The 15,957-nt window shown below is 40.6% G+C and overlaps 1 protein-coding gene across 4 annotated transcripts in view; it reads left to right on the plus strand.

Moving 5' to 3' along the window:
* ARNT2 (aryl hydrocarbon receptor nuclear translocator 2) overlaps window positions 1–15,957 on the plus strand; it is a 164,083-nt gene that overhangs the window by 53,368 nt on the left and 94,758 nt on the right. For 3 of the 4 annotated variants that reach the window (XM_059714606.1, XM_019477676.2, XM_019477677.2), the window contains 4 exons: window positions 1,341–1,388; window positions 4,615–4,659; window positions 8,925–9,138; window positions 11,230–11,443. In XM_059714606.1, coding sequence (XP_059570589.1) covers window positions 1,341–1,388; window positions 4,615–4,659; window positions 8,925–9,138; window positions 11,230–11,443 — 521 coding nt within the window. The remainder of the gene's footprint in view (window positions 1–1,340; window positions 1,389–4,614; window positions 4,660–8,924; window positions 9,139–11,229; window positions 11,444–15,957) is intronic. The other variant, XM_014606098.3, reaches the window with a different exon arrangement.

Genomic DNA, 15,957 nt, shown 5'->3' on the forward strand with positions numbered 1-15,957 from the left:
AAATGCAGAAACCACATCTTTTCATAAAGACTGTTTAGAAAGGTGGTTTTCTCACCACTTCCTCTTACAAATGAATAATCACTTTTACCATCTGGGAAATATGAATGTGTCTTTGCTAATAAGATTTCCAGCTCCTCTGCTTATTTTCTGGTTTTGATCTGATTGTACATTGATTATTGCCAGCCTAAAACATCTCTTTTTAGAGAGGAGAGGAATCATTTTAAATCAAAATAGCAACTAGTGTTAGACAGTCAGATAGTTGATGTTGCCTTGTGTCTAGCCCTTATTATGTTATGTTACCCATATTTCATAGTTTGTTTTTTCTCATTCTCAAATGGTTATTTTTTCCCTATATTAATTGTACCCTCAGTTCTCTAATTCTGTCTCTCTATTCCTTGAAACTTTTTTTAATATTAAGATTGGAAAAAGTTTTTGTATGCATGTTGTAGTTTTCTGTGTGCCTGAACTACAATTTACATCACTTGTTATTGTAAAGATCTTCAAGGCATCAGAAATATCAGCACAGATGTATAAAGCAGGGCTGCAAACATAAAGCTTTAATTTGGTCGTGGCTGGGGAGGATAACAGCATTCCAGTCTTGAACCAGTGAATTGTGTAGGACCTGAATCAGATGCCAGTTGACCCAGCTGTGAAATGGCTACAGATTCTGGTGTACTCTAATCGCAGTAGCTTGATTGGGCTGCTAGGCTTGGTCAGGATTTCGACTTTGACCTCTTGACAACTGTGTAATAGATTTGTCAGCATTTAATGACACTGATTTATTTCAGTCCAGCCCTGATCAGTAGCATTTGAAACTTACTTCTGTCTGAGGGCTGATTGGTGGCGACTTGTATGAAGTGAATTAGTGGTTGTGGTTCCTAATGGACAAGTGAAAAATACCACATTTAATAGTGGTTGAGACTAATTAGCAGCCAGTCATAGCAGAGAAGCCAAAAACCAAGTGGTTATAGAAAGCAGTAAGGTTTCTCTCTCTCACTCTTAATTGTGATTGCCTCTCCAGATTTGAGTAAAAGCACCTGAGCAAGTTGGTGTAAGAAAGCGTGCACTGCTGTTATGTGACTGACAGAAAAATTCACTTGGCAAAGGCCAGATCCTAAGCTCATTCAAATAAATGGAAAAACTCCTGTTGATTTCTTTAGGGTTTGGTTCAGGCTTCTGAGAGTCATTAATCCAGCATGTTTGACACGACCATCCTTTTTTGAGATTAGGAAGGGGGTAAGGGGAGAGCAGCAGCAGCACAGACATTGGTTAATAAAATGCTCATTGAACTGATGGCTTCTTAATGATTTTTTACTAACTCAAAAATCTTACTTTTTTAGAATGGACTTTGATGACGAAGATGGTGAAGGTCCCAGCAAATTTTCAAGGTGAGCTTTATAACTAACCAGCTTGTATGACTGGCTTTTTCAGTGGAATAAAAAACCAAGCACACAATTAAGATTATACAAAACTCTAATCCCATAAGTTGAAATATGTTTGGTAGCATTGCCAACAGAATGTCCTGACCTGTATCTAGTTACCTTTCAATTTTCTCTGCATTGGCAAATAAGGCATGCAACACAGTGGTGCATAAGAAGCCAGTAAGGAGGATGGCATGCATCAGATCTCAGCCCACAGATAATCATGCACTAGAGGAACAGTTTGTTCAAGTAAAACTTTTCAGATAACTGCTTACGTAGTTGTTGCTTTTCAACAACATGCAGTATGTGCATTTTAATTGCTTCTACAACTACTGTCATGTATACCACAAAAACCACAATTTCCTCATCTGAAATTATTTTTTTTTTAGTTTCACTATTTTAAATTTGAGAGATGAGCTTCTGTTGCTTGTCATTTTTCAACGTGTCTTTCTGCCACTGAAAATGGGCTTTATACTGAGTATTAATTCAGTTCTGAACTATTATAATTAAAACATTGGACTTGGACTTTAGCTTTTTAAGAGCAAAGTTTATAATCTTGTTGTATGCATGTCTTTAGCAGTAGCATAATAGCAAATTTGGTTAAAATGGAATGTTGAATATTTCAAGTGACATTTTAATATAGAAGTAAAAGCAGCCTCATTGTCATTATTCACCTTTCATTTCAGTTTTGGTCACATGGTTTGTAATTCCCTATTAAAGAAAAATGAGAGTCACTAAACAGGATTCAGTGATACTGGGTGATTTTGCAAATTGCAGTTGCAGTTATGATAGCAGCAGCTGTGTTTAAACGCAAGGTTCTAGCATGGTTTTTCTATGCAAGATGGATAGGAATACTGTGTTAAAACTATATGTAGCATGCCTATTAAAGTCAGTGGTAACTCTGCTTAGCTAATCCAGCTCACTTTTTTTTGAGAGCAGTATTTTAAAAAAGTGACCTTTCATGTCTGTGAAGTACTTTCAGAGCCTCAGGCAGGTGCTGTGGGAGTAAAACATTATGATTTTATAATGACCTGATTTGTCCACATAAATTCGCAGTTAGTGTTAGGGGGAGATCAGGGTCTAGGTTCAAGGTGATCATCAGGTAAAGGTTCTGAGCCTTTGGAAATGTTATCCTGAGGTTGGGTTTTTGGGAGGTGTTTTGCAGCAAGGTTCTTATCTTGTCTTAATTAGTAGGTTAAGTTCACATGTGCCTGATGCTAGCCAAGCCTGTTATCCATGCTGTTTTTTTAGAGACAGTGCAGAATGTACTGTCTCCATATAAAGCATATACAGTTTAGAAACAAAGGCCATGGAAGTCCTACCTTATCTCTGTTTTGATGGTTTAAATGGAACATAATGGAAGAGAAAAACATGATTGTAAAGCTTGGGTGAAGAAGTGCAAAGGATAGAGAAAATCACTGGTAGGAGACTCAGGAGCAAATTCCTTACCTAAGACTCCTTGTAATTTAAAAAAATTATTCTTTTGGTTTTGTTTTCGGTAAATAAATTACTAACTTACACATTGATGGTAGTTAGTATTTCAGAAGAGAAAAAAACATCGTAATTGTTATAGTTAAATTTGTGGAAGCTGTAAAGGGCCACAACCTCTAATAAATTATGTACCCTGGAAAAGAAAGTATTAATGCTTAAACACTAATCTTCTTTATTTTCAGCAAATACTTTAGCCTGATTACTGAGTTCTTGAAACATACGTGTCTAAACACTTCTTTTAATTCCGGCAATCAACTAGAAAATTAACAAAGGAGGAAGGAGTTGGGATGCATATCATGCAGCTCACTTAAACTACCCTTTTTGTGTTTTTTATAACCTTTTTCTTGTTCATTGGATTGGATTTTTTTTTTTTGCATGTGCTTTTTTTGTTCTATGTATAAAGTTAAATTTCCAAGTGTAATGTGCAAGTGTTGTCCTTTAGCAAAAAAACCCAATATGCAGTCAGTGCTGTTCAGTAGTGAAATAGCCTCTTTTATTATGTAAAACTTTTTATTTGGATTCACTTAAAAGATTTAAGATTTTTCTGTTTACTGAGTAATTGTAAAAAACATGGGTTAATCAGTGGTAGTAAACCATGAAAAATGTATGCTTATATGGTAGGATTTAGGCGTACATTGTATGAAGCCTGCAGCTATTAGAGCAGTGATTCTCAAATTTTTTTGTACCAGGACCTATTTGTAAACATTGATGACCAGTCTTGACCCAGTGCCACTCGCTCCCAACCTGCTGCCCCCTGCCCCTAGACCCCCAGTATGTGGAGCCATGGGTGGGTGTGTGGGGCGTGGGGGGCCCCAAGCAGCCCCTGGCTGGCTGGAAGTCTGCCAGCCTGCAAGGGAAAAGACATGGTTCCCCACATTTTTCTCCTTTAAAGGAAGATCCATTTTTAAAGTTTGTTTGCAATTTTTTATATGTTCTTGTAACCCATTGGTTGAGAAACGCTGCACTAGAAGGTAAAAGTTATGTACACCTAGAGGCCTTTGTGTTTTAGCTTGTAAATACTTCCCTTCTGAGATCTACATGCATGAAAGTAGGTCTAATGCACTGTCCAAAAGAGGTCATGCTAACACATGCATGCATTGTGAAATGATAGTCAGAAGTGTGAACACAGCAAATTTTACTTTATGCCATGTTACACTATGGTAGCATATAAATAATGGTGGACATGACGGACTCCATGAGATAGCGTCCTACCTTTAGGTTATGTACCCATCTTCCCACATTGTAGATATGTCACCACTGCCCTCTGCTGAATGCAATGGGTAATGATGACTTCAGCCTGCAGTCCCTTTCAGCTCTAGGTCAACTACTAATGCAGCCATGAATATTTCAGAGGTAGCTCTCAGTAACAGATAAACGGTTCTTTGTGTAATGGGTGTTGATCAGTTTCTCAACCAAGAAACAGAAGGCTCATGTCTTTTAAGTGAATCCAGTGGGACATATTTTGACCTTCTAAATATTAATAAGTAAAAAGAGCATTTAACAACAGGATGTCGATTGTTTAATAAGTTTCAGCAGAGCCTACTTTTTCTTTTGTGTTTTATCATGTCCATTGCATCATCCTTCTCGTGCTGTAATTTATAGTCGTTATGTACAAGCAAGTGTCTTGTTGGCCTTCTGCTTTGTGTTTGACTAATTGTTTTGCACAAAACCTTTGAATTTACTTACCATCTTTTGTTTATAGGTATGATGATGATCAAATCTCTGGTGATAAGGAAAAATTTGCAAGGTAGGCGTATTCTATAGAGATCTTCTGCTGAGAGAAAAGAGGGTGATAGTCGTATCCAAAAATTCTCAGTCTGTGCACCTTAGCTTAGAGAGCTGGTTATTTTGTTTCTAGGTGGAACGATGGTCAAAGTACTGGTGACACAGAAGGGATTGCCAGGTAGGAGAAAGGAAAACGGTTTGCCCCTTTTATTTTACATGATACCATTCTCACTGGTCACGCACCAGGAAGATCTGGGGCCCGAGTCAAAGCTTAATGAAGTTAATGGGAGTTCTTCTGGCAATCACTGACTTCTGTGGGCTTTGAATCAGCCCCTTCATACCCCAATATAATACCCTTAAAACAGTCTTTTAAAAGTCAAATAAAAATCAGTGCTCCATCCTGTAACCACATTAACAAATGTAAATGCTTCTAGGACCAGACCTTTTATAAGAGGAGCATATTTCCTCTTCCTATCTCCCAAGCTCACACTGAGTGAAATTCAGGACAATGCATATGTGTTTGCCCAGTCGAGTCTTTAGCCAACCTATAAATTAAGGCAATACTGTATATTATTATAAAATAGTGAAAGGGGATATTAGATTTGGTCACACTCTTTCAATCCAGAAGGTCCTGCTATCTCTTTTTTTCCAAGCTGTGCATGTGTGTGCTTGAATGATGTAAAGCATCATCATGTGATAGTGAGAAGCACTATATATTTCTTAAGAATAAATTTTGAAGTTTCTAAAAAAAAATTATGTATATATGCAATATAAGCTCACACATCCATTCTCTTTTTTGCACCATTTTTGTGAAAACTTGTAACTTGAAAATTGTATAGGCTTTCATCATGTAAAACTGCAGTGGTTTCCCTTTGTTCTTGTTCACACTTGTGCACAAATATACACGTCTGCTTTTATGTATACATGCAAACTACAGCAAAAGCTTTGTTATCTAGCACCCATGGGAAATGGGGGGTGCCAGATAACAAAATATACCAGTTAATTGAGAGGCCCGAACAGGGGTCTTTGTCTGTTCAGGCCACCGGTTTTCCCGCTGTGTCTGGGGCATCGCCACCCCTCCCGCCACATTGCTGACCCTCCCACAGGCCCCAAGGGACAGGGAAGTGGGCCCTGTGCAAGCCATAGTGGGCACTTCTGGTTTTGCTTTTACCTTACAAGCTGGCATGCTGATTTAATAGAGCGTGCCAGCTTGTAAGGTGCCAATTAAGGAAGCTTTTACTGTATCTTCTTCATGTTCAAATGCATTGTTCCAGTCCTGCAGTCTGATACATGCACATACATGCCACGTACAGGTGTTAAGTTTCTACTGGGAGAATTGCAGCTTTCCTGGTAGAAATCACAAGCATACAGATATTCACACCTGAATAAAAATTGCAGTTCCAGGAGAAAAAAAACATCCCCAACCTAGAGAACAAGTGCCAGTACGCTTCCTTGCTACTCGACTCCTCCTGGAGACCAGGAGGGGTTGAGAAACAGGGCAATGCTCCCCATACCTTCCTGAGAAGGGGGTCACCCTGGTTTGGGAAAGGCATGGGAAACAGTCGCTGTTTGCCTCTTACCTGTCCCAAGAATAGTTGAGTGGTGGGGAAAGGCTCCCTTGTCTTCCATAACCCTGGTCACCCCTCTGGAGAAGATGTGGGGAGGGCAGCTGCTCTCACCCTTCATGTAGTTAGGATGGGGAAGAAAGGTATAGCCACTCTTTGCTCCCTGCCCACTCCTTAGATCAGGGTCGCCAGTCTGAGAAGCTGGTTGGGGGCTTTGCCTGCTGCTCCAGTCCCTGCCACCTACCCGCTGGGATTAAGACGACTGGAGCAGTTGCTACTTTCCAAGCTTTCTGTAGCCCAGGATTACCCTGGTTTTAGAAAGGTGCAAGAAGCAGTGGGGAGGTAGGTAGCTGCAGTCTGAATGCTTGTACTGCTCCCTCTCCCTGAAACATGTTTCTAGCAGTGGAAAATGTCTACCGTTAGAAATGAATGCCTGTTTGTGGCTGAAGACTCTGTTGAGGGAGGTTCTGTTTTAAACCTGCAAGTACTCCAGTAGAAAAAATGTGATAAAATCTGAGGTTGACTTTAACCAAGGGAAGTCATTTAGTTTTCTTAAGATGAGCTGACACTGCAGTATGTTTGTATATATTGTTGCTTTACTCAAAAGACCTTCTTAACATCCATTTGAACAGTGAATGTGGGGAGAGAGCCCTAAAAAGCATTATTTTTGTGACAGTACCTCAGATCTGTTACACTTGCACATGATAATTTACAGGTACAGTATGTCTTCTAAAGCACCAGAGCCTTTGCACACTCCCATGCTTCTAGATGTTCATTGACTGCTTGATTACTAGAATATTTTGAGTGAAGAACACAATGCAACTTGGACTTCTCCTAAATTTGAAAAAAATGCTTAGTTGTTAAATTAACTGTAAAGTATTCTGAGCTCTGAAAAGTATTCTGAGCTATGCTTCCATTTTCATGAGTTGCTCCCTGATTATTCAGCCCTAATTTATGCTAAATCAGAATTCTTCTAAGATTGTACCTATCAGTGTTAGTGGATTCTCCACCTGCAACTTCACATCTTGTTGGGTCAGTCAGCGATCCCACAAGAGAATCTGCACCGCTCATGGCAGTCAGTGGAGGATGCTGCTTCGACATCAGAAGTGGCATGTACTTGTCCTGTACTTGTTCTTAGCTGCCACCTGACAGGTACAGTATGCTGCTGCCTATTCAGAAGCTAAAGGCATGCATCTCTACAAGTGCAGTTTTTTGTATGATCGGTATAACTTCATTGATCTTAACATATGTTGACTTATACCAATTGAGGATTGAGCCCACAAATCCTAGTTTTATAGCTGTTAATTGAAAAATCCCCAAGTTCAATTTTCTGACTCGACAATATGCTTGTAATTGCAGATCTGAGCATCATGAATAAAGTGAGTCAGTGATCCTTGTGGTTGCAGGATTTGGGGAAGTTACAAGTGGGAGAGGAAATAAACCCTTATTTGCTGGGTGTTGTTTTGCATATTTGGATATTCATTTCATGGGTGTATTGAGAGTTGTCTCTCAGTAAAAGTTGTTGATTATAGGCTAAGTGTGGAAATAGTATTCCCAAGCCCGCTAATTTCTTTAAACATTTATGCAGGTTTAAAACTTACTTCTTACCCAGGTAAAAGAACCCATTGACTTTAATGACCATTTTCCCCAAGTAAAGACTTTAAAGTGTGGCTTTGTCTGTAATGTCCCCTATGCCAGGCACACATTAAAGCCAAAACTTAGTGGTTTTATATATATTTAAAACTAATAGTGTGCTGAAACCACTAATGTAATGAAGAACTTGTGAGTACAAATCCTAGCCCTGGCAGTGACTACCGACTTCCTTTGTAACCATAGTCAACTCGCCTGTCGGCTCTGTAAAAATGGAAAGGCTCTGAAGATGCACAAGGAAATCTTTGTAAACCTTTCTGAAGATAACTATTTGCGTGTGGAGCACTGTCATTATTTTATCAGTATATTTGGTGGTTTATATTCTGCATCTAGCAAGCCAGTGCCTTCTCAACTTCTTAGTATTTGCTTTGGGTATTTTCCTTTACTGTTTTACCACAGGTGGTCATGATCTTACAGTCTGATTCATGCAGCCATTCATTGCCTATGCAGCACTCCAAGACTAAGACCTTGCAGTCTGCTGCTTGGCACTGCAGGACAGGACTCTTAGTTTTACATGGCCAGTCACATGACTGGTGCTTTACTGCAGACCTTATCCAGCTGGTGGCATCAACAGAAGGGCTCCCATTTATTTAACTGGAAGCTGGATCAGGCCATATGTAGCAACAGGCAAGACCTCACTTAAAGACCAAATGCTAATGAGGAGGGCTCAATGTGCCTCTGAAAGATCAGGACTTCAGCTGAAGTTGATAGACCTCAGCCACATACTTATTGCTTCTTCTGCAGGCTGCTCTAAACCGAGGCAAAATGGCCAGGGGAGTTGTTGTCAGGAACTAGCTGTTCAGATATCTGAGTTCTTTTCTCAGCTTTGCTGTTGGCTTATGGTGTGACCTTGGGCAAGTCATACTTAACTCTCCCTGTGCCTCAGTTTCCCCACCTGTAAAATGGGGGATAATAATGCTTACCTTTGTAAAGCACTTTGATCTCTTTGGATGAAAGATGCTCTATAAGTGCAAAGTATTATTATTATTATTATTTACCTCACACAATGGAAATTCTTGCACTGATCGTGTCTTGTTTTTTGTTGGCTTGGTCTTTTTTTTTTTGTGTTTAGGGAGAACCATAGTGAAATTGAAAGACGCCGGAGAAATAAGATGACACAATACATCACTGAGCTGTCTGACATGGTACCCACCTGCAGTGCGCTGGCCCGTAAACCTGACAAGCTGACAATTCTCCGAATGGCTGTTTCTCACATGAAGTCTATGAGGGGCACTGGAAATAAGTCTACTGATGGAGCATATAAACCTTCTTTCCTAACAGAGCAGGTAGTTGATTCGTAAATATTTTCCTTCCACAATCTGTATTGCTAATACCATGAAAAGAGTTGAGCCAGGATCATCTATCAGTAAGTTCCTGTCTTTGTTTACCTTGTCTCATTTAACAAGAGCCCTGAAACAGTATTCTGGATATAAACACACACGGGTATTTTGGAAAAATCTGGACCTGGTTCTGAATCACATACATCAAGCCCTGTATTTAAAACCTCAGAACTGTCAAGTTTGGGTCAGAACTTGGTGACTAAGGCTTCTTTCTAGTGTCTTGTTTGCTGTATGCAAAAAGCTATAACTCCCTTTTCTGTGTGAAAGGATACTAGGGTCTGCTGTATCCACTGGCAGCTCTTAATGGCTTCAGGCACTCTAGAAGTCGGAGGCATGCAACATGCACACTTTTGCTCTTCGCAGTTAAGTGCTTACATATGTAAAACATGGCTCGAGGTTGTCCGTGTTTGTTAAGTTAGCAGCTGTTGGTGTTTGACTCTCACTGCTCAAGTCTCTGCTTCATTTTCCCTTTCTTTGAACAATAATCACATTCAGAAATGGTGGTGTTTTTCTGTATCGTTTAAAAATGGGGTCACTCCATCTCTGCAAGGTACAGTTGACTGTGTAGTGAGGCAAGCTGTTTTAACAGAATTGTCTTGTTTTTCTTTTGTGTATTTCACAAATAAGACAGGTTGGCAAAAGCAGGTGGTTTATCGGTGGTTTTCATGGTGGCATGTCGTAGGTGCTAGTAAGAGTTTATCAGGCTGCAGTGGCAGAGTGGCTAAGGTGTCTCTTTATGACTTGAGAAATGTGAGTTTGAGGCCTGCTCTGGACTTATGCCAAAGGCTGTCACCAGTCAGTTCAGCTGTACCTCTCATATGGCCTGTAGAATCAAAGGTGCTTAGATGTGCTAGTCGTATCACACCTTTAATGTGCTGTTGGCTACAAAAACTGGAATGCATTGACCATGCTAGCCCTGAGGATCATTAGACTAACAAGGACTTCTGACCTTGATTTTTTGATAACACATTATTAGTCTTTGATCAGGACATGCCACCTTCCATGGAGTTCTGTCTGTTCTAAGCCAGGATAGAACTGGGACTATCCCACATCATGTCTTCCTGGCTAAGCCTCTTAGTGCATCTCAATGCATGCAGTCAGATGCGAGGAGAGCAGTTGAAGTGTGGTTCCAGGCCTAGTGCAAAGGCATAATTGTTGGTTTGCTGTCTCTTCTGTATCGTAGACTCAGTTACAGAAGTCTGGGGCAGCTCTTGAAGACCCTGGCTTTGAAGACTGTATGTTTGATCAGTATTGTGACATAGAAAATAGAAGATGGGGATTTGCCAGAGAAACCTCACTTGCTGTCAGACAAGCTGCAGATACAGGGTTGTGTTGGTGCTGAATAGTCTTGGCTAAGCCAGAATAAAACAATAAGCCATGTTTTTTTCCTCCCTATTGACCAAAGTTACCCTTTTAGATATGGGCAAAAAGCTGTGCGCCCCATGCTCTGGTGTCTTCCCTATGGTAGTTGTCTTCTGGCAGAAGGCTTGTGAGGTGGACAAGCCTTTAGACACCTGACTCCAGTGGGCAGAGAGGTCCCATCCACTTGGGTTTCACTCCTTAGTGATTAGGGCACTCCTTTGAAGGGAGTCCTGAGTTTCAGTCCTTGTTTCCTTGATAATTTCTGTATTTTATCCGATGACAGTTTTGTGTAAAATCCAAATACAGTCCTTGGAGCTGTGGCTGTTTCATCCCTATTAAATTTTATAGGACATTTCAATGAGTTGGAACTGGTTATGGTTTATAGCATGGTTTTTTTCCCTGTTCATAATTTAATTCACCTTTTTATGATGAAAACCCATCACAGAGGCTCAATTAATTTTTCTAAAGTGCATTAAGATAATCAAAGGAAAGCAGATATAGGAATGCAGTGCAGTTGGTTGTAACAAAGATAAGCAATGTACACTTTAGTGCCTGAGACACTAGAAACGTTCACTTGTATTTTATGGCAAGATGGTGTTTTATGTTGCTAGTGACAGGTGCGTACTTTGATTTCCTTTTCTTGCTGGCAACCTAATTGAATCCGTCCTTTGCCAGGAGCTGAAACATCTTATCCTGGAGGCTGCAGATGGGTTCCTGTTTGTGGTTGCAGCTGAGACGGGAAGAGTGATTTACGTATCGGATTCAGTTACTCCCGTGCTGAACCAGCCCCAGTCAGAATGGTTTGGCAGCACTCTGTATGAGCAGGTTCATCCAGATGACGTGGAAAAACTGCGAGAACAACTGTGTACATCCGAAAACTCTATGACAGGTCAGATGTTTCTGATGTGTGGTTCATTGTATTATGGCCCCCTCCTGACCTCAGCTGAAGTTTAGCATCCCAGTTTTAACAAACAGGTTAAAACTTGGGTCAATTTATTCTTTTAATCTATGAAAAAAGCAGTTCAATTCTGGGAGATCTGGCTGCCATTTTCTGCTGTCTGTAATAATACACCGGAATTATTTATTTTATTTATTTATTTTTGTATGGTTACCATCTGCTCCCTGCTGACCTTTCTTTACTCTTGGCTTATGAGCCACTTCAACTTTGCTCTGCCTTCAGATTTCTGGCTCGTCTTGTTCTGGATTCCAGATTGCTTTCCTTTCACATCCCATGTTGCTTTTTACTGCTTTGCAAATGTGTATTTTCTTTATGCCTGTGTCTGTTTTGAAACCTAAAATCATTTTTCAACCTTTTTTTCCTTTTCTTTCATAAAAGTTTATTGCAGTTTGTTGACAGGAATACTATTGAAAAAGATCTAATGCTTGGCAGCTAGGACTCGCATATGGCTTTGCTGCCATTAGCCTACGATACATGATTTACAAAGTTTATGTGCTTTTTATATCCTTGTGAAGCAATTTAAACATGGACATTTTCAACGTGCAACTGTGTGGGTTTTGAAGCCTCCAAGGCTGAGTACCACCAAGGTTGCTCTCATTAATGAAGTGTGCTAGAACTAATAGATGGAGTTAAATCCCATTTTAACTGAAACTTGAAAAGCAGAAAATCGGAGGATTGTTTTTCTTTTTTTTTTTTTAATTGGTGCCTACTCTCATTCCTTTTATCCAATGTTTATAGTCAAAAAATTTGCAAGCTTGATTAGAGCTGTGCAAAATATTTAGAACAAAACACCAAACCAGGCAAAACTTTCACAGCTTTTCCTTGCATAGGAACTGACTTGTTTTGCTGGAAATTTTGCTGCATTTCATAACCAAAAGGACTGTGCCCCAGTTTTGATTGAACCTGTGCACTGTGTTTCTGGCTTCCATATCAAAACGGAGCCAAAGTCATGGTTTCCTGTGGTTTTGATGTGCTGTGGTTTTGGCCGAGTTTTGCTTGATTTCAAATGAGAAACTCAAAGCAAAGCTTTGTGGTGAATATTCACATGGATCAAAACCAAGTGAATGCTTGCTGGAACCTGTGTGGAGCAAAAACAGCTGAGTGTCACGTAGCTCTGTTTCTGTGCTGTTTAAGGACATGGGTGAGCACACTTCTCTCACACACATCATTTATTGCAGAGCATTTCCCATTAAGAAGCTGTTACCTCAGACACTCATTTAACCCTTGGGTTTGGATTTTTACAAATCCTCAAAGTTGCTCGGTGTCTGTTCGAACAGGAACAATGTTAGGCCCATGCTGAGTAACTCTGAAAATCCAGCTTTTCATAGATGCATGCACTTTTAATCACAGGCTTTATATGTCATTAAACCTGGCTTTGCACAAAGAAAATAATATTAAAAAACGGAATGCTTTTGGATGAGATCCCTTTGAGTCACAGATCAACACGAACGGTGTCTTTGATTTGCCTTACATGGACAGTTGAGCATTTTGCTAGTGTGAGGAAGTTATCAGCCAGCATAAAACCAATGTAGCAAGTTCTGTATTACCCTTCCTGGCTCAGTTCTTGGAATAGCAGGGAGCATGCTGGTTATAGAAAAGGGCTTTTTAGGGTGACTGGAGCCACTGCAAGTGAGTTCTGAGAAAAGTAGTTCATAGTTTTTTCCAAGCTGTGCTGGACCACAAGCTGTAGGCCCAGTTCCTTCACAGGATCATACCAATTTAGCAAACTGAGCATCTAAACAAATGGAAGCATGTCTAACAGCTTGATTTTTTTTTTTATATGTAGCCATGAGAATTGAATGTACACATTAGACATTTCATTGCACACCTGTTGCCTGCACAGGCATTGCAGGTGAGGTGATCATTAAGGAGGTTTTGTTTAAATAAATAAAATAAAATGCCTGGCAGGTGACAGTCACTGTCAGATATTCTCTGTCTTTAGTGTGGGTTCTGGGTTCCGTTTGTTTTGTGATGTCACTGGTGGAATGTATCAACTGTTCCATTAAAACTACTGTGCCATACACTGTATGGACAATGACAGACTCTTAAAGTTAAAGTTATATTTTTCAATTCTTCAGTCTACCATGCCAGGATAAGCCCATCCGCCATCAAGACTGTCAAATCAAGCTTGATCTGTGTATAAAATGGCATCCTGTGGCCATTCAAGATCCATTTCTTTTGCCTTTTGATATCCCTCTTCTGTGGATAGTAGTTCTGCAATGCACCTTGACCCCTGACACCCCATACCATAAGCCACCCCAAACTGAGCAGCAGGTTGTAACTTCCATATTGGTGAATTTAAACAATGAATGAATGAATTAACACTTTTTAAAAGGAATGAGGTAGACAAGTGAGTTTCCCTCAAGCCAGTGTTTATCTAACCATCCGGGCAGTCCCCAAGCCTCTCTGCTTTCCAAGGTTTTATTCAGAACAAAGGGCAATGCAGGACTTGAAAGAGAAGCCAACTACAAACCAGCCAGCTGCTTGCTTGACTTTCCTACTAAAAGTGCAGTTCACCACAGGCAGCAGGAAAATCCACATCCCTCCATAACTAGCAGCTGCTGAGTAGAGGGGCCATTTAGGGAAACAGAGGGATTTTCAGGTGAAAGTTTAGTGAAATGTTATGATTTTTGATACTCTCACTCCGTTTAAGTGTTCATTTCCTCTGTCCTGTAAATACCTCCTCCTTCACCTGTTGATGTTTGGGAATAGTGACACTATGTTGGCATCAGAGGAGTATTCAGTGTCACATTACATCTCTGGTATCCACCATATGTGTGGTACCGTATGATACGAATGCAGAGTATTATTAGCGTATTGTTGGGACTTGGTATGTGAAGATAGCAGCTGTTGGCAATGATCAGGGATCCTGGTTTTCTCTGATTTAAAAAAACATCACAAATCCTGTGATTAAAACCCCCCAAATCCGTGGTTAAAATGAAATGACACTTTATATAGGTATCAGCTGAACACAATGTTTTCTCAATATATTTACAATTTCAAAGCAATTTGGAAGCCTACCAGTGCCTCAGTCACTATAACAAAATACATTCTAAATACCTATACATTTTCATATTTGATTTGGGGGGGGGGTTATCATGAAAAATCAGAGCTTCCCCTGCCCCCTTTGCTCACAGAATGCAGGTCCAGGCCCCTCACTCCCAAGCCACAGCCCCCGGCCCTGCAGGTGCCCCTCACTCCTCACCCACTGCCTCCAACTTTGCCAGTGCCTTTTACTTCTCCTGCTCCCCCCCAGTTCTGCTGAAGTTGCCAACATGAGCAGATTGACTTTTATTAGTAGATGTTTAGGATTGTAAATCCAAGAAAAAAGACGACAAAGCCGATAGGGAAATACAGAGCGCCCGGGCGAGGGACTAACAATAGAAGGATGGGGGTGAGGTGGGGAACGCAACTAGATTACAGGCGATACCAAGTTAGCCAACTAAGCCCGCGGGTAGGGGGAAGGGGGAAGGGGAGGGAGGGGGTTCACGACGCTGAGAGAAAAAGAGGATAGAAACACACAAACCCTTTACAATGGTCCGCAATGGTGGAAGAAGTGGTCCAAAGAAAAAGTGTCTCAGTCTATATACAGTCTCATCGCGGGGGTCCTCTTCGGGTGCTGCAGGGTCGTACACACCTCATTTTCTCATGTACCCTGTACCCCCAAATAATAAGAGAGACATCTTGTTTTTTTTGGAATGCAGAAGGAAGGAGCAAAAATTATTCTGGAGTGATGGCTGCATAGAGCAAGGACAGAGCCTCATCTTTTACTTGGTCCCTCTCTCTTTCTTGCTCAGGAGGAAGCTACAAGTTTAACTCATTCACAGCCGAGTTGTCAGCAGCTCTTGGTTGCTCGGCCAAAAGCTGAAATTGTCGCTGCTGTTGAAGAGTGGAGTCCATGGGCTGATCTCAGATTTTGAGGAGAGCTAAAAACAATCTGCAGGGCTGTAAAACAGAAGAGGCCAGGGGTAGTTAAACTGCTGAAGAGAGGATAGCTTTATTAGTGGAACATCAAAAGAAGAGAGGGTCATTAATGCCTGTTGAATGAAGAGAGATTAACAGGAATGAGGTAGACTTTTATAGCAACCACCTGAATAGAACTGTCACTGTTTTTGCCGGGCATTTGGTTTGAAACTCTGGGTGGCTCAGGGATTTAAAAGGGAATATGACTGCATCCCTCCTGGATCTGTCCCTGCTCAGCAATACTCCTCTCTCCATGCAGCTTCTGGAAGGAAGAGAAGGAAGCCATGTCAATGTCTCTATGCTTCTATTTTGGGCAGAAAACCAGCTTCCCTGCTTAAGACCAAACACCAATTTTCAAAAGCTAATTTTCAGGGAAAAGATGCGTGTGGTATGTAAGTAAATATGGTATATGAAAGCCAGTATGGAAGAGAGAAATAGGATTATTTTCTAGGACTAGGCTAGGAAAAACAGCCTATCAAAGT

This window comes from Alligator mississippiensis, chromosome 11 (genome assembly GCF_030867095.1).
Source record: "Alligator mississippiensis isolate rAllMis1 chromosome 11, rAllMis1, whole genome shotgun sequence".
Lineage (NCBI taxonomy): Eukaryota > Metazoa > Chordata > Crocodylia > Alligatoridae > Alligator > Alligator mississippiensis.